A 19934-nucleotide genomic window follows, 5' to 3' on the forward strand; every position below is an offset into this window, starting at 1 on the left:
GGCGTGTCCCATCCTGTGTCCCTCCCCACGTCCTGCCAACACGACTCGGGTCCCACGGGTGGCCATGGGCCAGCCTGAGAGCTGGGGCCCTCGTTGCCTTGGATTAATTCCAGAGGAAACTGGCAGGGGGCAGCATGGCCCTGATGCCCATAACCACACCACAGGCACTGCCGGAGCCAGGTGTGCTGTCGGGGGCGACTTGAGGCTGCCCGGCACCCGCAGGGACCAGGAGCACCCCCGAGACACTGTGCCCAGCAGGTCTCTGTCAGTCCCCGTGTCAGCCCAGGGGGAGGGGACTGTCCACCGAAATGGGCGGGGCTGTGTCAGGCTGTCGGGTGAAGCTGTGTCACCCACGTGCTCAGGCCTAGAGCCCCTGCTCTCCCCCAGGCTACGCGCACTGGAAGGGTCAAGTGCTGAACTCAGATGAACTCCACGAGCTGTACGAAGGCCTGAAGCTGAACAACGTGAATAAATATGACTACGTGCTCACAGGTGAGCGCCCTGAGGGAGCGGGCGCTGGTACCCGCAAGCCTTGCCCCAGCCGCGGTGGGCGTGGTGGGCTCGGGAGGTCCCAGAGCTGCCCCTGCCCCAGGCTCGTCCCTGGCCCTCCCTCATTCAAGGAGAACTCGGTCTTGCCCAAGTTGAGTTATGCTTCTGAGACCATGCTGGGGTTGCAGTGTCCCATCTGGTGGGGTGTGATCAGGTGGGGTGTTTGCAAGTGGGCGGCCCCTTCCCAAGTAAGCAACACACCACTGCCCGGTCATTGGTCTTATTAATACGCACTCTTGGTTTAAAAAAAAAAAAAAGAGAGTACCTGTTTGTGTTTGTGTCCGCGGTTAAAAATGGAAGCGCTTACTATTGAAATGAACAGGACGGAAGAGCATCCCATGGACACCTGTCCCCCACGGCTTCTCCCTTTCATTTACAACTCAGTGTTTCTTTTGGGAAGTGCCTGGTGACCCCCGCGGACTGCATCTGTTAGGGGACACTTGGTCTTCACTCGGCCGCGGGACGGCTTTGATGGTGCCTCTATTTCCTTTTGCCATGGTTGGTTGCTGTGAGCCTTCTTCTGTTTTGTGAGGGTGGCCCGATGTCCCTCCCACAGGGTACACGAGGGACAAGTCCTTTCTGGCCATGGTGGTGGACATTGTGCGGGAGCTGAAGCAGCAGAACTCCCGGCTTGTGTACGGTAGGTGCTGGGCTCGCGCTGGGCTGTCCCCTGCCGACATAGGGTCTCCTAGGGGCCTGTGCACGGGCACTCAGCCTCCTTGCTGGGCATCCCGACTTCGTGGTCCGCCTCCCAGCCTGTAAGCACTGCACCCACCAGGCCTCTGGGGATGTGAGCCTTCAGAACCTGGGTTAGAAACGTCTTAACCTGATGAACCTGGTGTCTGTGTGGGGCTCGTGAGGGAAACGGGCTGTATCAGGTGTCCCTGTACAAAGGCCAGGCTGCTAGTCCCTGCAGCTGAGAACATGTGACGCTCCACCCCTAGAGGGGTGGAGCGGGGAAGATGCCTGGGGTGGCCCGGGTGACAGACGGGGAAACTCCAGGTGACGAGATAAATGAGACCGGGAGCTCATGCTTTCCCAAGCTTTCAGGTGCAGGTGAAGTTGAATGACAAAAATCACGTGGAAGGTGCAGCTTTTGCTGATGTGATGTCCTTTGTGTTTCCACAGTGTGTGACCCGGTGATGGGGGACAAGTGGGACGGCGAAGGCTCCATGGTTAGTAGTTTCACGCGCTGGGTGTGGGTACCAGCCTCGCGGTAGTCACCAGCTCCGGGAGCGTCACAGGCAGGGCCCCGCTAGCGAGCGATGTCTCGCCTGTGCCTGCCTGACTTCCAGGTCACTGCAGCTAGTGCCGTCAGTCCAGAAGCAGGCCAGCGTCGTGCTGACTGGGCTGGCACTGCCTAGGGGGAGGTGGGGCTGGTGGAGGAGGTTGGAGGAGGTTTCCCCGCAGGGAACCAGGGGTCAGCATCTTAGGGCCACACATCCCTGCTGTAGCCAACAGCAGCCCATTTGCAAACCATCAGGCATGGCTGTTCCCAAATAGAATTTCATATACAGATGCAGATTTGAATTTCCTGTCATTTCCACGTGTCACCCAGTGTCACTCTGCTTTTGACTTTTGCCCCAACAGTTAGAAAACGCTAAAGTTTCTCTCAGCCCACAAGCCGTATGCAGACAGGCACTGGGACAGGCAGTGGGCCGTAGCTTGCCGTCCCTGCAGTGGGGCAGAGCGGGTGACGACGTGAGCAGAGAAGGCAGGACACCCTGGGGTAATTACCCCCTGGCCTTCCTGGCAGCCGAGGGTGTTGGCGGTGGGAGGAGTGTGCCCGGCCTCCCCCAGGACCCCTCGGAGCCCTGTGGGCCACCACACGCTGCCCGTCTCCACGGTCGGGCGCCCAGCCTCACGTGGGGGCCCTAAGCCTGGGCCCGAAGGTCCGGGTTTTCTCTCCTGCTCCTCTGTGTGTGTCAGCTTGTGTCCCTGTGTCCTTTCTCTTTAGTACGTCCCAGAGGACCTCCTTCCCGTGTACAAAGAGAAGGTCGTGCCAGTTGCAGACATCATAACTCCCAACCAGTTTGAGGCCGAGTAAGTGATAAGAAATGGCTAAAGTGTACGGGCTTCCCCACGGGAGAGCGACAGGGACATGCAGGAACCATCCCAGGTCTCCTCTGGGGCTCGTGTTCAGCTCCTCGGAAGGCCCTGCTCCCGGGTGACGAGGCACCGCGGCCTGCCTTGCCTCTGGTCGCCAGCGATAGCGTGCAGTCACTTTACGCCAACTCCCCGTAGAGATCGCACTGACCCCAGCCGTCTTCCTGAACAGCAGGACCCTTGGGGACGCCAAGGGGGCAGTGGTGCTGGCACGTGGCTGCCGACACCCTGGAGCTCTGAAACTCTGAAACCCACGTCCCAAATCTCCACATGGGGTTAAGAGGAGTGTGTGGTGCCCCTTCCCAGGACTGAGTTTCAAAGGGCCTTTCTTGGATTGCACGGCCGCCCCTCGTGCATTGAAGAGCCAGGCGCCGGGGATGTAAGGGGCGTCTCCCGGGGCCGTGGACTGTGCGGCTGAGTGCTGAGGTGGTTGCAATTTGGCCCTGTTGGACCATCAGCTTGGTCCCCTCTATTTCCAAGGTCACTCTTTAAAGTAGACGTGAAGGGGCTTCTGGACTCTTGGGGGCCTGGCATTCCCTGACCCAGACCTGTCCATCCTGGGGATGACAGCTCACCCTGAGGACCTTAACTTTTGGTGGGCTCTTGTGACTGGTACACTAACCATTGGCACCTGTGACTTTCTGTGGATGTGGGTCACTCTTGCTGGCCCCGTGGGCCGTGACATGGGTCACTAAGGGGGCTGTGTGCTGCTGTTCTTTACGTTGTTACGTGTGCACGTTAACCTCAGTCAGGAACTTCAGCATGCCCTGTGATGTGGGAGTCCCCCTTAAAATGAAAGTGTATTCTTGACCCGTCCCCAGACACGTCACAGTGGCCACTTGATCCGTGATGGCCCCTGATGGCCAGCAGGCTCTGAGTTAGCTCCCTGTGGCAGTTGGGGATGGGGCTTCAGTCCCACTGTAGTTCTGGGGGCATTTCAGGCAGGATCCAGCTGGCATGCGATGTCTTACCTGTGCCTGCCTGTTTTTCAGGTTACTGAGTGGCAGAAAGATCCACAGCCAGGAAGAAGCCTTAGAGGTAAGGAGATCTTCCAGGCTGTGGTGTGGGACAGGTGGCTCTGACTACAGTGGGGAGGGGACAGCCATCTACCCATGGAGAAGGGAGATAGGCCCCCTCAGTGGCCAGCATCCCAACTCACAGTCAGCTACCCTGAGGACCAGAGGGATGCGTTGTGAATTTCATTTCGGCCACTTGGTCGGTCACTTGGAGCTTCACGCTTGTCAGGTCTGGGTTAACCCACTGCAGCCCTTACAGGAGGTTGGTTCCTCATTGCTTTGGGACCCCCAGCCCAAAGGCCCTGGGCTGAGGTGGGGGACGCAGCTACCGTGCCGCAACTTGGGCAAGCAGACTCCTAGGCCGAGAGTCTGTCACTAGGAGTCCACGTCAGCCTCCCAGCACCAGAGATTCCAAGTGTGTTTGCTCAATTTGGGGCCAGAGTAGCAGCCCTCCCGGGCTGTCAGAGTGACCTTGGGGTCCCGCACAGCGTGGCGTCTGGTGCTGGCCCTGAGGAAGGCCGGCGATGCACCTGTTGCCTGCAACTGAGCCTTGCGCCTCCTGCTCCCTTCAAACCTGGCCCCTGCTCTGGTCCACCTGGCACTTTGCCACAGCCCGAGTTGACCTCAGAGGATATTCTCTGACGAGGCGTTGTGCCCTCGAGGGCAGGAAGCCTCCAGCCCCATGAAATGAAACCCCCCAAGAGTGCGTCATGGGTGTGAGTGCCGGCCGTGCCTGGCTGTTCGGGCTCGGGGTGGGGGCAGGAGCGCCCGTCGCGGCGACTCAGGAGTGGCTGGCCTGCTCCCTGTGCCTGGCAGGTGATGGACGTGCTGCACTCAATGGGCCCTGACACCGTGGTCATCACCAGCTCCAACCTGCCGTCCCCGCGGGGCAGCGACTACCTGATCGCGCTGGGGAGCCAGAGGACCCGTAAGTCCCACGCCCACCCCACCATGGCAGAGAGTTCCCAACCGTACGCCCTGGCAGGCTTCCGAGAAGGCTTGGGGGTCCATAGAAGGAAAATGGTGCCTTACTCAGCAGGGAGTCGTTTTCCGGAGCTCCTGTCGCTACCACTCCCATCCTGAGAAGGATGAGACTGAAGGCAGAATGGAAAAGGGTTTCCATGAATCGCGGTGTGGTGGAGCTTGGGGTGCCGACACCGCCCCCATGGCCCCTGAGCAGCCAGTGGCACAAGGAAAACGTCCCGAGTTACACGTGGGGGTCGCGGGGAGCAGCCCTACTGTAGCCAGGCTGGGGGGGAACCGGGTGTCCGCATGCCTGACCCCCACGGGGCTGGGACTGGGGGCAACCTCGCCGGGGGCACTTGGCGCTCTGCTGTGTTCATTGTTCCACTGTGGGAGTGCCGCCGGAGCTGGTGTTCTCTGCACAGTGTTAAGATGATGCAGAAGCTGAGGTCACACCCCCTGCCCCAGAGAGCAGCCTCACAGACCCCTCCTCACTGCTCCCTCTGCATCCATGTGCAGGAACACGCCCGAACACGTAGGCGCATGTACGTACGCACTCACGCTCACTTGCACACTTGCTCGCACACGCACACTTCAGTAAGTTCTCACAGTCCCGACAGCTCTAGATGCCCTGGTTACTCAGGCTCCCTCCAAAGGTCACGTGAGCTGGCCCCTCGTCAGCTACACAGTGTCCCCCCAGGTCACCTTGACTGTGGTCCCTTGGGACGGCAAAACCACTGTGGGGCATTGGGAGCACCAGGAAGGCTCGGATCCCTGGCTTCTGTCCAAGGGAGCCTCCACGGGTGGCATTACCTGTCACGCGCGGTGCAGGGGCAAGCAGGGAGGAGGGCAGGCCGGGCTGAGGCTGAGGCTGGCCCTCTGCTGGTGAGGGCCTGGGGTCCCAGTGTGCCGTGCCATCCCCAGGGCACCCCGACGGCTCCGTGATGACCGAGCGCATCCGCATGGACATTCGTAAGGTGGACGCTGTCTTCGTGGGCACCGGGGACCTCTTTGCTGCCATGCTCCTGGCATGGACACACAAGCACCCCAATAACCTCAAGGTCAGCAGGGCGCACCCTTCCTGCCGTGGCTGATCTGTTAATCTCTGTGGGGAGTGGATACCATGTCCAAAGGGTACCCACTCCCCACAGAGGGGGACAAGGGTCACCATGAGCTTAGAGGGGGGCAGCATGGGGCGGGCAGTGGCCTCTGTGTCATGTCCCACATCTGAGTTGAGTCCCAGCCCCACTCCTGCTCACCGTCCCTCCCATTCATGAGCAGGGTGCCCAGCCCAGCCCAGGGAGTCCTGCACCAGCCGAAATCCGAGGCCTTTAGCTCAGGGCTGAGGTGCTGCAGCCTAGGTAACGGAAGCCTCTCCAGCAGAGCAGCCTGTGTGAGCATGTCCTCGAATGCAGTCACTGGGCTGAGTTAGTCAGTTGGGGTGCAGGGTCTCTCCTGTGCAGCCAGCTGTGCAGCTCAGGACTCAGGTGTGTTCTTTGACTTCCTTGACTTCCATACCACGTGCAACCTCGTGGTATCTCATCAAGTTGTTCTATCTGATGTCCTGTTGGCCCCCAGCCAGGTCTGCCCTCCACCAACTGTGCTGTGTGTCAGGCTGGGATGGGGGGCGCCTGCCAGCCCCCAGGTAGGGGGAAGGGCGGTTGCGGGCAGAGGGGGCTGGTGGGAAAGAGGAACCAGGCCATCGTTGGGTTGGGTCCGTTGGGTTGGGTCCGCTTGAGGAAGGGAGAATTCATTTTTTGGTCGGGATCTGGAAAGGGGCTCCCCTAAAGCTGTCTGCTGACATCCTAGGGGACCCCATTTCCCCGGGGATCCATGCTTCCCCAGCACACATCTGGGTGTTGGGCTCTGTTTGTGCAATGCAAGTCTTGTCCTGGGGTCCTTCCCTGTCAACTACCAGTTGAAACAAAAATGTGCTGTCCCCTGGCCAGCTTCACCCCCTCCTGCCCCCCCAACCCCCGAAGGCCAACCTGCTGTGAGCACAGACCTGTCAGTTTAATTGGCAGCAGCGGGAGCTCCATCTGGTCGAGTCAGGGGCTTCTGGTTCCCCAAGGAGGCCTCACCGCTGGGCCTCTGGAGGCCGAGGCCAGCTGGGGAGGGCATGTGGGCGGGGCGCCTGGGGCCCGAGCTAGGGAGGGAGTTCCGCTTGATTCCCTGGCAGCACCTGCTGAGCCCCAGGTCAGACCATGAGACTGAGAGCAATGACTTTGGCCGACCGTGGAGCAGAAGGTCTTTCCCGTGTAGGTTTTTTATAACTCATTCATCCCTGAAACACTTACTAAGCACCCACTGTATGCTCTGCAATATTGATGGTCCTGAGTCCAGCCCTTCCTAGAGTTGTCTGTGGTCTGAGGTGGGTGGGGGCAGTTAATTGTGTTACACAGGCATCTGCTCAGCTCTGTTCTGTGTGGGGAAGGCCCAGCCAGTTGGGGGGTGATGGCCAAGCCAGCACCCCTATGACTTGGCAGAGACAGTGCTCTCGCAGGTTGCCGGGGGCAACTCAGGGAGCGGACGGGCCTGAGGGTGGCGGGGGCCCAGCATTCCTCCTCCCTGCAGGTGGCCTGTGAGAAGACCGTGTCAGCCATGCACCATGTTCTGCAGCGGACCATCAAGTGCGCGAAAGGTACCGCTGGCAGGGCGTGGGGGGCGCCTCTGCATTCCCGAGAGCCTCCTGTGTTTGGGGCCTCGGGCAGAGCCGTGGGAGGGGGCAGCCCCCACTCAACTGTGGTGGCGAGTGACCGATGCTGCTGTGACTGGGGTCCCCGTGGCTCCCTCTGTCCCCTGACCTTGGCCTTCAGGAATGGGGCCCGTGGGCCGCGGCATGGAGCTCCCCCCCGAGCTGGGAACCCCAGGGACAGCCCTCCCCCTGCTCTGCCCCCAACTCTAATGCTTCGCCTGTCCTGCAGCCCAGGCTGGGGAAGGGCAGAAGCCCAGCTCGGCCCAGCTGGAGCTGAGGATGGTCCAGAGCAAAAGGGACATCGAGAACCCGGAGATCGTCGTCCAGGCCACGGTGCTGTGAGGGCCTCGTGTGCCCACCTCCTGACACACAGTGTGTCGGTGTGTCCGTCTTCATCCCTGTGAAAAATGTAACGTCTGCCTTAGAGCCGTGACCGACACTTGACATTTTTTTTCTTTTGTGAGTGTCCAGCATCAACTGGTCTTAATTGTGAAATTGTGCCAGTCGTGCTTTTTAAAACTAACCAAGTGATCACAGAAATGGGTGATTTGGAAAACCAGCTCCCCTTCCCCACTGAGGCTCCTGGGCCTCTGGAAAACCAGCTCTGTGGTCACTCTCTCGGGGCGTTCCCCCCAGCTAGGGGGTGGCACTTGGTGGGGGGGCTTCTGCCCCCAGAGGGTCATATCGGCTCCCACCATTGAATTACCCACTGGGCCCCAGGGTGGCGGGGGCTTATCTGTGTGTCTCTGGGAACGAGCTCAGTGTTAACCACTCGTATCCGGACAAATTTTGCCAAATTACTTTATTGCCGTTCTGATCTCCTCTCCATTCCTGCTTCAGGACTTTTGTTCTTTTGCTGCTCGGTAGGTTGCGGGGCGTTTCAGACATTCCGCTTCTGTTCCCCATCGGGACAGGTGACTGCCAGCTGGCCCAGACACACGGGCCTGCACAGTCACTTTGGCAGGGACCTTTCTGGGACCCCAAAATTCAAGTCAGTCCACAAATCTCACGTGTGTCAGTGGGACCACCCTGTCACCAAGTGTCTCTGGGGACCTGCGGAGCAAGGTGCAGAGATGCCGGTGAAGGGAAGGTGGGTGCAGGGCTCAGGTGTCTGGGAAGATGCCACACCGGGCTCCTTTTGGAAAATGCCCTGTTTATGGCACAACAGCTTAGAAACTGCGCGTTTGCCACCCGCTGCCAGTGACCCCATTGTGCCACAGAGTTAGTGTGCAGACAGGTACAGAGGGCCCCGGTGGGCTCCTGCCCCCACAGTTGACACATCTGACCCCTCTGCCCGGACAGTAGTCCAGTCATCCGCTGCCAGCGTGACCCCCTTGGCTCCCCTTGCCCAGAATTCTGGGGTACCCTAGGCGTGGCTACAGGCGGGATGCCCACCCTAAAGACAGTCTGCCTGGACCACGGCATCCCGCCCCCACTCTGGGGGTGCAGAGGTTTGCACCCCCTGGGAGCCTACAGCCTGGAGGGGAGAGGGCGGTACAGGACACGGGGACCCAGATGGGACCCCTTGGAAAACAGACTCTGAGGGCAGCCCTTGTTCCCCCACCCACATTCCGTGCCCAGAGGCAGGGGCCCGCAATCTACTGAGCATACATTCTTCACTCTAGAAAACACCCAAAAAGAAGAGATGCCCCTCTCCACTGAACTCCCCGCCCCGCTTCCCGCTGCCCCTTGTGAACGTCCTCACTTGGTGCCGCAGTGCTCCCGGCGGCCCGCGCGCAGGCCCAGGGCCTCTGTGGACCAGGCTCCTCCAAGCCCCGGGGCAGAGCCGACCTCTTGGTCCCTGTGGGGCCCACTGGACCCGGAGGAGGAAGGAGCGGCCTGCCGCCCAGCAGAGGCAGCCTCCCCACAGGGTGCACGTAGGGACCAACCAAAGTCACCCAGGGCCATGTGCCTGTGTGGCGCCTTTAAGGGAACATTCTGCCACTGCCAAGTAGAGCTGGGGAGCCGGCTGTGAGGAAAGGCTTCTCTTTTTTTGTTTTATTTTTTGCTTTGAGAGGATGTTTATTAAAGCTGGGAAAATGAAACAAGAAGGCTTAGGATAGAAGCAGCAAAAGGAGAGCGCTTAGGCGGGGCTGCTTTGGCTCAGCTGAAAGAGCAAGGGGGGCCTTGGAAGCTTGTTCAGGGGGTCAGCCCAGGGCGAGCTGCCACTGCCCATTGCTTCCCTGGTCACAAGTCTTGTGGGGTCCCTTAGAGCTTAGGAGATGCATGCCTGTGGGGGAAGAAGACAGGAGGCCAAAGGCTCCAGGGTGCTCCAGGAGGGAGAGCGTGTCCTTTTTTATTTTAACATCCAGAGCCAGTACAGGGCTGGGGAAAGAACCCATATGTATCTGTCTTCCATAAGAGTGAAAACCCACCTGGAAAACACGGCTTTGGGTGTTGGGCTTACCCCGTGTGTACAGCGAATTTGAAGGGAAACATACCCCAAACACTATGCGATTCTTGGTTCTTTGGTTTTCTTTCTGAGGCTTGTCCCCACATGGGGTTTCATTCTTTTCCTTGCCTGTATTATATGCAGAGGGATGAGACTTTTTCCACCCACAGAGCTTCTGTAGGACCATGGACTTGGGCTCCACCAGAGACTTTTCTGTGTCCTTGGGCTAGAAAGCTTCAACACAGGGAGATGGGGCTGAGTGGTCTGTACTACGAGAAGGCAGCTGGGGGCCCCGAGAGCCTCTGCAGAGTGTGGGGCTCCTGTAGGAACACGTCGAGCTTCCGTGGGAGGCTGAGCCCCACGTTCCCATGCCCATGCTGCTGAGTCTGCGCGCGCTCAGCTTGTCTCTACGCCCACGGGTCCTGTCTGCCTGTCTCCCACCCGGGCAGCGGAAGCCCCTGGGCTGTCTGTGTGTGGAATTTCCCATCTAGAAGTCAGCCCCGGCCCCTGGCAGTTTTTCATACAGGCTGGGTCCACATTAGAATTGATCTTTGTTTTTACTTTACATAGCTTAGTGACATGCAAAATGATAATTTATATTAACACTGGAGATTGTTAGAGTGCAGATTTCAACACTTTTCAGTGTTTTAAACCTCCCGTAGACCTTCAAGATGAATTACAAAGTAGGATCCCCTCCTTTTTTAAACCAGTCTTATATCATTGCCAAGCCCTGTGAAGGGAATTGTGTTAGTTGGCCTTATCTTTGCAATACACATCAGTGATGGTGAAAACAATGCTTTGTGTGTGGTCCTGCTCTCACAGTTACTAGGACCAATTTTTAAAATGTTTAATTTTCCAATGGACTGAGCCTGGCTTGGCTCACCTGCTCCACGTAAGTGGAGGGTGTTGGAGCGCTGAGAACACAGGCTTGCGGCGTGATGCCTGAGTCTTGATGGAACGGTCACCTCCCCACCGCCACCATCCGTGTGACAAACACGTGGGAGCTGCAGGCCCCTCTGCCGACTGGCTGCTGGACCGCCGGTGCACACACACCGTCTCCTGGTCTTTCCTGTCCTTGGATGGGACCACCCGCCTGCCCGGGGCATCGGTCCACCTCTGTGAATCAGAGACACCATGTGACCGGACTGTGTTCAGTGCCAGAATAGCTAGGTATCCGTGTCTTCCTTCTCTGTTCCCCACCTGCCCTTTGGGGCCTCCTTCACACGAGCCTCCCCGTGCGAGCCTCCCAGTACCTACCTGGGCTTAAAGGAAGGAGGGGGTTCGTGATTGAACTGAGTGGATTATGTGCAGCTGGGGACGTTATGAATGTGGCGTGGTTTTCTGTGTCTGGGTGGGAGCCACATCTCAGTTTTGTCCCCAAACTCAATTTTGTCCCTCAATGGTACTGCTGCTGAACCCACCTGTTTCTATTCCACGTCACCTCCCGCAGTCTGTGGCAGTGTACAGGGCGGGGGGCCCTGCGTGTGTCCCCTCCCCGGGGACGCTCCACAGTTCCCCCTGAGCCGCACTCCTCACTGCTGTCTGGAAGCCCTGACGGGGCAAACTGTCGCGCTGGAGCCGGGGGCGGGGGGCTCTCAGTTCTTGTAGTGCATGTGTCTTGTGGACGTCTGCAGTTTATTCTCGGTGCAAAATGTTTTCTGTTTAACTGATTAAAAAACAATGTCTTACAAACCACATTCCTGCCTTTCATTAGAGGTCTTAGCTCACAACACAAAGTGTTCAGTCTGTTCACAGAACAGATCAATGAGTAATTTTAGGTCTGACTTAGAGAATATTTTAAAACTATTAATGGAAGTCTTCTGCTAGAGTTTTCTTTTTAAATGCTGGCAAAGTAAACAAGTATTTAAAAAGCTTTCTCACTGGCCCCAACTAGTGTGGCTTGGTTGGGTATTGTCCCAAAAAGCTAAGGGTCTCTGGTTCGACTTGCAGTCAGGGTTGTGCCTGGGTTGTGGGTTCGGTCCCCATTCCAGGTGTGTATGAGAGGCTACCAAGTGTTGTTTCTCATGTTGATGCTTCTTTCCCTCCCTCCCTCTCTCTAAAAAATAAAATCTTTTAAAAATAAAAATTATAAAAGCTTTCCCACTGTCTAAGCCAAGCAGAGCCCTGTGCTCAGAGCAAGGCTTCGTGCCTGCCTCTGAGTTCTGCCTCAGGGTGGTCGTCGTGAGTGGAGCCCCCAACCTGCAGACTCCCTCCTCTCTAGCTGCACACCAGGGAGGGCAAGTTCCAGTCTGTGTGTGACAGGAAGCCCAATCTGTAGGAGACGCCTTCCTGAGGCCTTCGGTCACTTGCCCCGGCTGGGACATTGTGGTCTGCGAGTCAGCTGGAGAGAGGGGGCCAGCCCTCCGCGGTGGCGGCACCCTGGGCTGGTTCTGCGACGCTTGTCTTGGTGACGGGAGGTGTCGATGTTAACATTTGGGGAACTGGAAGTCTTAATCTCCACATTGGCCTGGTGGTGTTTTGGATGCCAATTTGGAATTTTAGTTGGCATTTCAACCAATGATTGCAAAACTGTAACAACAGGAGGACTGAGGTGCTGACTTGAAGCTCGCCCAATGCTACTGGGAAGTTCCTGGGAAGGAACTTGGATTCTGGAGGCTTCTCAGGGTTTAATGCAGCCTGGGAACAAAGCATGTGGCCCCGGGTCCCGGCTGTGAGTGGGTCGATCTCTGTGAGATTCGGTGATGGTTCTGCCAGCCCCGTGACGACCAGCGCTGCGCACTGTGCGCGTGTGGACATGTTTGTAAATGTAAAACACTGGTCAGCATTGTCGAGGCCTGTCTGTGTGCCCTGCGCCTGTCCACGTACAATTCCCTGCAAATAAATATTTTCATGGCGATTGTGGTGAAGCGTGAGGATTTCTTTTCCCCACAGGATTCCCTTTCGTTCACCTACACCGCGCTAACCAAGCCATAGTCACTGCTGTCCCTGAAATGTCTCCCTCTTAAAGAAAGGGCCTGCCCTGCCCTGCTCTCTGAGGCCCAGGTCCCCTCTCACCAGACCCGCTCTGGTCTTTGTCCTGGGTGCTGCCCTGTACGTCCCAGGCAGCGGGCTCCAGACCCTCAGGGTGCCTGCAGGACGCCCCCCCCCAGTGGTCAGAGCAGGGTGGGGCTCCCTTTCCTGGCCTGTCCCTGCTGTGTTCTGAGGACCAGCTCTGGTCACTGATCAGGTGTCACTGCCCTTCCTGGGTTCCAGTTCCTTCACCTGCATGGGGACAGCTCCAGTTCTACTAGCCCAGTAGGTCCTATCCACCCTCCCGCACTTGTAGATCAACCCTCAGGTCATCCCCAGGCAACGTGGACAGCTGGGCAAGCGTGGCTGGTGACAGGGGTGCAGTGTCCCTTGACCACTGTCTTCCTGGTGCTGGGGAAATAAAGAGGCCATTTACAAGTATGTGGAAAGGGGGAGCGGTCACATGGGGTGGGGAAGGGGAAATACCATCTTGGTGTGAGGTGCCAGTAACCAGGAGCTCTGGCACCGAACTTTTGAGGTGGTCCCTGCAGCAAGCTGCTGGAGGACAAAGGGTGAGGGCGTCCCCACAGGTCAGGGCCCAGGGCAGGCAGAGGAAAGGCTGGGCCTGGTGCGCAGATGGAAGTGCCCCAGCCCAGAGTTTGTTCCCCAAACCCTCTGCCAAAGGTGCCCCTGAACTGGCTCTGGCTTACTGTCCTGTGCTGTGTTTTATGGAGGAGACATTCACACAGCATACACCTAACCATTGTAAAGTGCCCGGCCCAGTGGCGTTGGTATGTCACAGCATTGGATAACTGCCGCCACCTGTCTTACCCCCACAGGCACACCCAGAACTGGCTGGTGGGAGCTCCCTGCCTGCAGGGCACGGCCCTATCATCAACCTAAATGGTATCTCCCTCTGCCTGACCCTGCAGGTCCCCAGGTGGGAACTGTACTAGGTCTTCACCTCAGCACCAAATTGCTTCACTCTGCCAAAACTAAGAGTGTGTTATGACTGTTCCATTGTTGCCCTGACTGGTGAGCTTGATTGAGCATTGTCCCACAAGGCAAAAGGTCGCCAGTTTGATTCCCAGTCAGGACACAAGCTTGGGTGGAGGGCCAGGTCCCCAGTCAGGGGCGTGCAAGAGGCACCTGACTGATGTTTCTCTCTTCTCCCTCCCCCCCTCTCTAAAAATAAGATCTTAATAAAAGGGAGGGGGCTTTATTCGCAGTTCATGGCGATGAGAATACACACGGAGATGTCCCACTACTGCTTTGCAGGCTGTGCACGCCCACCATTCTGCCCTTGTGCTCTTCACACGACCCAGCCTGACCCTAGCACAAAACGCCACCCGCTGCCAAGAAGTGAAGCGCGGCTCAGGATCGTCAGACCCACATCAGCCCTCAGGGACACTTTTTACCTTGACCCTGAGCCGCACAGATGTATCACCCGTCATGACTCTTATGTTGGGGGTAGTCTTTTAAATTCCATTTTATACACACACACAGGGCAAGCCAACCAGTGGACCGACTTCACGGGTGGGCACTGAGCCCTGTTGAAACTGAGAGCACTGTTACATCAGACGTGCTCTTGTCAGTTGCTCTGGCTTTACGCACACACAGCTGGCTTAGCGGATGAGCTCGACAGCCTCCCCGGCTGATGGTGCTCGGGACAGCGGTACAGGTGGTTTGCAGGACCCTGGTACCTACGATGTCACTGCATCTGTTCATTGCCATGGAAATGTCAAGTGTGTGGCTGTGTCTGAGCACACCTGGAGGTAACAGTCAAGAATTGGGTTTACTCGAATCCCCTTATTTACAGAGGAAGCCAAGCCCTGGAGACGGCACCAAGTCCAAGCAACAGTGTCCAGAGCGGTGACTGGAACCCTGACTCCTGGAATCCTGAGCCTACCACCCAGTGGCTATGACCTGGAGTGACCTTGCTGGGCTCTCCTCCCCAGGTGGAAGGGGTCTTCAGCCAGCTCAGGCCGGCACATGGCCATGAAAGAACTTTGTAAACACTTCTAGACACTTCTATATGGTGATTATGGTTTCAAATGAAAAAAATCCAAAACGAGGAAATTTGCAAAGACTCAGAAATATATGTATTTAGAACTAATCTAAGCCCTCTTTGAGAGCAACTCAGTTAAAATCATTGATTGGGAGGAAAATCACACCATTAAAAGTCAGAAACAGAGACACCAGATGGGTGCAGAACAGCCCCTCCAGCAAAAGAGGCACAGTGTAGTGACATCAATCATTTATGACCACAGACACATAATCAGAAGACAGAGAACCACATGGATAATGGGTTCAGTTCAAAATCCAGAACTAGAAATAGGTCAGCTTGTCATGACTGGTCTTGTTGGTCTGATAGCTGTGCAAGGCCAAGGGCTTATTTTCATGCGGGAGACTTTCATACACTCGGATGTGGATGAAGTCATCATCTTCAACTTGAACCTGCAAAGAGAGTGGAGTGAGGGTGGGAGGCAGGTGCTCCCTCTGACCTCAAGCCCCCAGCTCGCCCGGACTGTGTGAGAGAGGCCCTGGGTGCGTGGAGGCTGCGTCCCTTGAGGGCATCAGCAACTAGGGTGATGACATTCTCACCTTCCTCCCTGGGGCACAGCAGACGCCCATCGCCCCCACCAGCACCCTTGGCACCCCACATTTGTTCCAGCAGAGCCCCTAGTTGCCCGGAAGGCTCAGTCCCCTCCTCCACGGAGGCCTGCATGCTTGCATGTACACTCATTTGACCGGGGACAAATGCCCCGAGGCCGCGGATGGCCGCAGGACCTCCTTTAACACCCTGGTTCTGGCACCTATGAGTCCCCCACCACCCAGGTCTGTAAGAGCACCCATGTAGCCAACACTCCACCTTGATGAAGTAGTTAGTCCCCGCGACCAGCTGGCTCTGGTACTCCACAGCCTTAAACATGGTGTACTTCTTGTTTTCTTTCTCCTCCAGCTGGGACTTCACCTAGGGGACGGGACAGAAGGGAAAACTCAGTGGCTCCCTTCCTGGATGAGTAAATGACTGATGCATGAGCTTCTTTTTACTTCACGTTAAGTGTTACAAATTAACCTCTAAGGTCTACCCTTTACAGATTTTCCATGATGCCATTGCTCCTTGCGATGGAGGAGACGTATTAAACTGTTCACACTAATGGCAAAGCACAGCAAACAATTCCTTAATTCCACTAAAGTTTCAAAGGTATGATTTCAGTATCTCCCTTGCCCTTTCTTTTCTAGGTGTAGGAAATTTTCACATTTTCCCACAGTATTGACACTATTGAGTTGGCTAAAAATTTCATTTGTTTTTTTCCCCATAAGGTGGCTCTAGTAGTGCTTGTCTTTAACTTCATTCAAAACAATTTAGTTACATTGGATTGTAACAGCTGTCACAGCAATGTGCATTGAAAAAACATTAAAATTGGTGAATTTTTGTGTAGCCATTTTAATACTGAAGATGGAAGAAAATATGCAACATTTTGGTGTATGCTTTCTTATTTCAAGAAAGGTAAAAATACAACTAAAACGCAAAACAAGATTTGTGCAGTATATGGAGAAGGTGCTGTGATGGATCATATGTGTCAACAGTGGTTTGCAAAGTCTCATGCTGAAGATTTCTTGCTGGATGACGCTCCACAGTCGGGTAGACGGGTTGAAGTTGATAGAGATCAAATTGAAACAGTAATTGAGAACAATCAACAGTCTACAATGCCAGAGATAGCCAACATACTCAAACTATCCAAATCAGTAAAGTTATTAGTGATAATGAAAAACATGTCTCTTATTTTACAGAAAACTTAAGTGGATTTTTTTTGTCAACCCGACAAAAGTTTATACCCTGGTTTTCTTTTTACTTAACATGCAAACAGTTACTCTTTTAAAATTAAAAACTTAAAACAGTTTAAAATTTTAAACGGAAATTAATTTTAATTTTAGATTTAATCTTCCACCTTACAGATGTTTTAATTCTCTTCACTTCCCCCTACTGGGCACTTAGGCTTTTCCTAAATTCTCCTGGAACAGATAAGGCAGCAGAGAAAGTGCTTTGCAGGTAAAGGGTGTTGTCCTGCATTTTTAGATGACTTCCTGAGGATGAGTGCCTTTGGGGAGAGGTTGATCCTAATCCTAAATCTCAAAGGGATCAATCATCCATTTGGCTCAATCCCATCTCCCAGGATCCTGGCCTCATAGTAAGTGGGCATCTTTACGGGGGAAGGAGAAAGCAGGTTTGTTTTTTAAATTTATTTTTTCTTAATTTAAAATCTAATCTGCTATCTAAATTAATTAGTAGGCACAGGAACATGTTGACTTTCGCTGGAGCGACGAGACTAGTTCTGGAGGGTCAGAGGGTTTTAGTTAAGGCAGATGCAGGAAGCAGGCTAGCTGCTGGGGGCCCAGGGGTGTCACCCTCATCACAAGCACAGGAGTCGCTGTGGCGGCCCTGTGCCTTCAGGGAGGGGCCCTTCCCAGGGATAAGAATGGGAAGGAGAATGCAGTCCGGGCAGCTCGGGGCAAGAGGAAGGGTCACAGAGGGTCAGGTAGGGACACAGCAGGCCCATCCTGCCTTTCCTCTGCCCTCTCCACGCAGCTGGCAGGGTTCTCATTTCGGGCCTACCTGTGTCTGGAGGCTTACCTGTAGCAGCCTTGTTCATGCAAAGTGCCTGTGCTTGGTCTGTAGGGACCTAACTCTGCAGATGGTGGACGCGCCCAAGGCAGTGAGTGGCACCCACAAACCTTCCCTGGAGTCTGGGAAGGAACTGCTTCCCTCTTGGCCTATTTCAGGAGCAGAGGCAGGAAAGCCCCAGCTATTTGCAAGGAATGGTGAGACGACGCAAATGTAGGTGGCGGGACTATGAATGCGGCAGCCTCCACGGCCAGGCCAGGCTGGCCACTGCCTGCAGTGACAGTTCACTGATACTGCTGTTGACCAGGACAGAGATGGCTGGACTGGAGCCAAGAGGAGCGCAGGAAGCCCAGCGACGGTTAGGAAACTGCGAGTTACCAACCCTCAGAACGCCGGGGAAGGCCGAGGTCAGGACCGATGGGACAGTCCTCAAGGGGGCTGAGGAGAATTCGGGACTCTGACATCCTTCCGGCTGGGGCTCTCTCTCTGACCTCTCTTCTCCTCACCTGCAGCCCTGAGTGCTTTGAAGAGGGGGTCAGTACAAATGGTCACAAGACCATGTCCCTGCCCCAGTCCTCTACCAGCCACCAGACAATGGCCCACCCTCAAGAACTGCCTCCCGGCTTGCCGCCCTCTTACTTGCCACTTTCAAGTGACCACCACCGAATTCAGGAGCCCCAAGGCAGCAACTCTCCCCTCCTGAATGAGCTTACTGCACAAAGCTCACTTAAGTGAGACATTTCTTAGGCTTGGGAAGCCAGGAACAGCAGCAAGGAAGAGCTGGGCTCTGTGAGCAGCGTGGGGCGGCACCTCGTCCAAGCTGGCTCCCCAGGCAGTCCCTGCAAATTCCTCTTTGTTACAGTCTCATGGGACTGACTCACCACCCTGCACTGTGGTCAGGTGGTCTAAACCACAAGGGGCGCACGCATTCCCTCGGGTTAGGGAAGAGAAAGCAAGGGGAGACTTACAGGAGAAACAAGTTTGTTGTGCTTTTCGTCTTCTCCGCGAGCCTTCGTGTGGCCCCGCCATTCCACCCTCCCCAGAACTTTTTATGAAGGCGCCTCAGTGATGCCCACTTTACAGACAAGGACACCGAGGCATTGGAATCAGGCGCTGCCCAGGGTCTGACCCAGGCTCTGCCTCTGCATCCCAGTCTGGTTTCTGTTTTGTTTTAAAACGTTTATTTGGAGATAATTCCGAACTTACACGGGGAATGTAAGTTCAGGATCCCTGCATACCCCTCCCCAGGTTCAGTGACTATTAACTTCCACCCCACCTGCTCTACCTCCTGGTCTCTGGTTTTCCCCTAAACCGCCTGAGGACCAACATACCAGGCTCTTCCCTCTGAGCGCCTCAGGGCGTGGTCCCCAAAAGCCGAGGCCCTTCTGTCCCTGTCCCAGCCTAGCCTCACTGGTCACGTCCGAAACGCGCGCATTTCAGCTGCGACCTCCGCGTCCCAGCGGGCGCTGCCCCTGTGCGTTCAGGGCCGAATCGACCCCGGGCTCGCTAGGACCCAGCCCGCCTACCTGGTCGGCGATGGCCTGGATCTCAGCCGTGGCGGGCTTGGTGGCGGAACACCCACCGCACATCATCCCTCTACAGCTCATGGAGGGGCAGCGTGCGCAGAAGAGCAGCAAGCACAGAAGAACTTTCGGCTAAAGTGGCTAGGAGTGCAGACGGCCTCCACCCTAAATCCGCAAAGTCATGTGACATGTGGGCGGAGCCACGTGACGGCGCGGGGAGGGCGCGGTCTAGTGGGAGAGGCAGGGCGCGCGCGGGGCTGTGGGGCGGGTGAGCTGCGCAACCTGGGAGCCTCGCGCAGGGCACCATGAGAGGAGCAGGGGCGCGTGTCCGTTCCCACCACGGCTTTGGTGTCGGTCTTACTGGCCGCAGAGTTTGGAGCTGGGGAAGCGTGGTGGGGGCCCGGGCCCTGGAGGGTGGGGGTTTATCGGGCTCTGCGCGCGCACACGTGTTGGGGGCGAAGGTATGGTGGTGGGGCTGTTAGGAGCCTGATCCTCTCGATGTGCGCGTGGGCTGAAGGGGAGCAGAATCCGCCACCCAAAATGGGCCACTTTGGCATGTAGATTATTTTCAGCAGAAGGCAATCAAGACCCAGCCAATGCGGGGGCGGGAGAACCTTTGCCTCTCCCTTAATTGCCTGAAAGCATTTAAACAGGGAGCCTGGTTCAGAGAGCGAGCAATATATGAATATAAAGGTAAATATATAAATATATATATTTTAACCTGAGACTCACCTGCAGCTCAGGACAGACATCTATCAAATATCGGCTCTCCCCATCTTCCTGTGATTGGCTTTCCTCTCTGCAGCCCAGAATCCGGCCCTTAGCTCTGGATCGTTACAGACCTAAGCTGCCTGACGGCCTTTGGATCTCATATCTTTATGGGGCTCTGTATGTATGAGATTAAATTTGTTTTTCCCCTGTTAATCCGTCCTATGTCAAGTTAATTATTAGACCAGCCAAATAACCTAGAAGGGAAGAAGGAGAAATGTTCTCTCTTGGATAGGGCCCTGCCAGGGACAGTGGAGGTAGGCGCTGCAGGAGTGGGCATGGTCCTGCAGGGGACATGTGAACTCTCCTGTGCCCACCGATG

General features: G+C 56.0%; 2 protein-coding genes across 2 annotated transcripts in view; one reads left to right on the plus strand and one right to left on the minus strand.

Annotated features, from left to right (window-relative positions):
- The window catches only part of PDXK (pyridoxal kinase), a 28043-nt gene extending 16806 nt beyond the window's left edge, over positions 1-11237 (plus strand). The window contains exons 3-11 of the mRNA XM_054578798.1: positions 388-492; positions 1106-1189; positions 1678-1724; positions 2507-2592; positions 3648-3693; positions 4488-4599; positions 5559-5695; positions 7209-7275; positions 7559-11237. Of these exons, the coding sequence (XP_054434773.1) occupies positions 388-492; positions 1106-1189; positions 1678-1724; positions 2507-2592; positions 3648-3693; positions 4488-4599; positions 5559-5695; positions 7209-7275; positions 7559-7671 (797 nt within the window). The 3' untranslated portion in view covers positions 7672-11237. The remainder of the gene's footprint in view (positions 1-387; positions 493-1105; positions 1190-1677; positions 1725-2506; positions 2593-3647; positions 3694-4487; positions 4600-5558; positions 5696-7208; positions 7276-7558) is intronic.
- A 3533-nt stretch (positions 11238-14770) lies between these two features.
- CSTB (cystatin B) lies at positions 14771-19040 on the minus strand. The gene is made up of 3 exons (XM_054576346.1): positions 18848-19040; positions 15564-15665; positions 14771-15148 (listed from the first exon to the last, which is right to left on the minus strand). The coding sequence occupies exons 1-3, from the start codon at positions 18926-18928 to the stop codon at positions 15020-15022; spliced, it is 312 nt and encodes a 103-aa protein (XP_054432321.1). The 5' UTR covers positions 18929-19040; the 3' UTR covers positions 14771-15019.
- Between the last annotated feature and the right edge of the window lie 894 nt (positions 19041-19934).

This window comes from Pteronotus mesoamericanus, unplaced genomic scaffold (assembly GCF_021234165.1).
Source record: "Pteronotus mesoamericanus isolate MK-2021 breed Mesoamerican mustached bat unplaced genomic scaffold, CSHL_Meso_final contig_116, whole genome shotgun sequence".
NCBI lineage: Eukaryota > Metazoa > Chordata > Mammalia > Chiroptera > Mormoopidae > Pteronotus > Pteronotus mesoamericanus.

Coding starts and splice junctions, on each gene's coding strand:
- CSTB (XM_054576346.1), bottom strand. CDS start 18,928: ATGAGCTGTAGAGGGATGATGTGCGGTGGGTGTTCCGCCACCAAGCCC. Junction 15,666..18,847: donor TCCAGGCCATCGCCGACCAG/GTAGGCGGGCTG, acceptor CCCGTCCCCTAG/GTGAAGTCCCAGCTGGAGGA. Junction 15,149..15,563: donor GGACTAACTACTTCATCAAG/GTGGAGTGTTGG, acceptor CTCTCTTTGCAG/GTTCAAGTTGAAGATGATGA.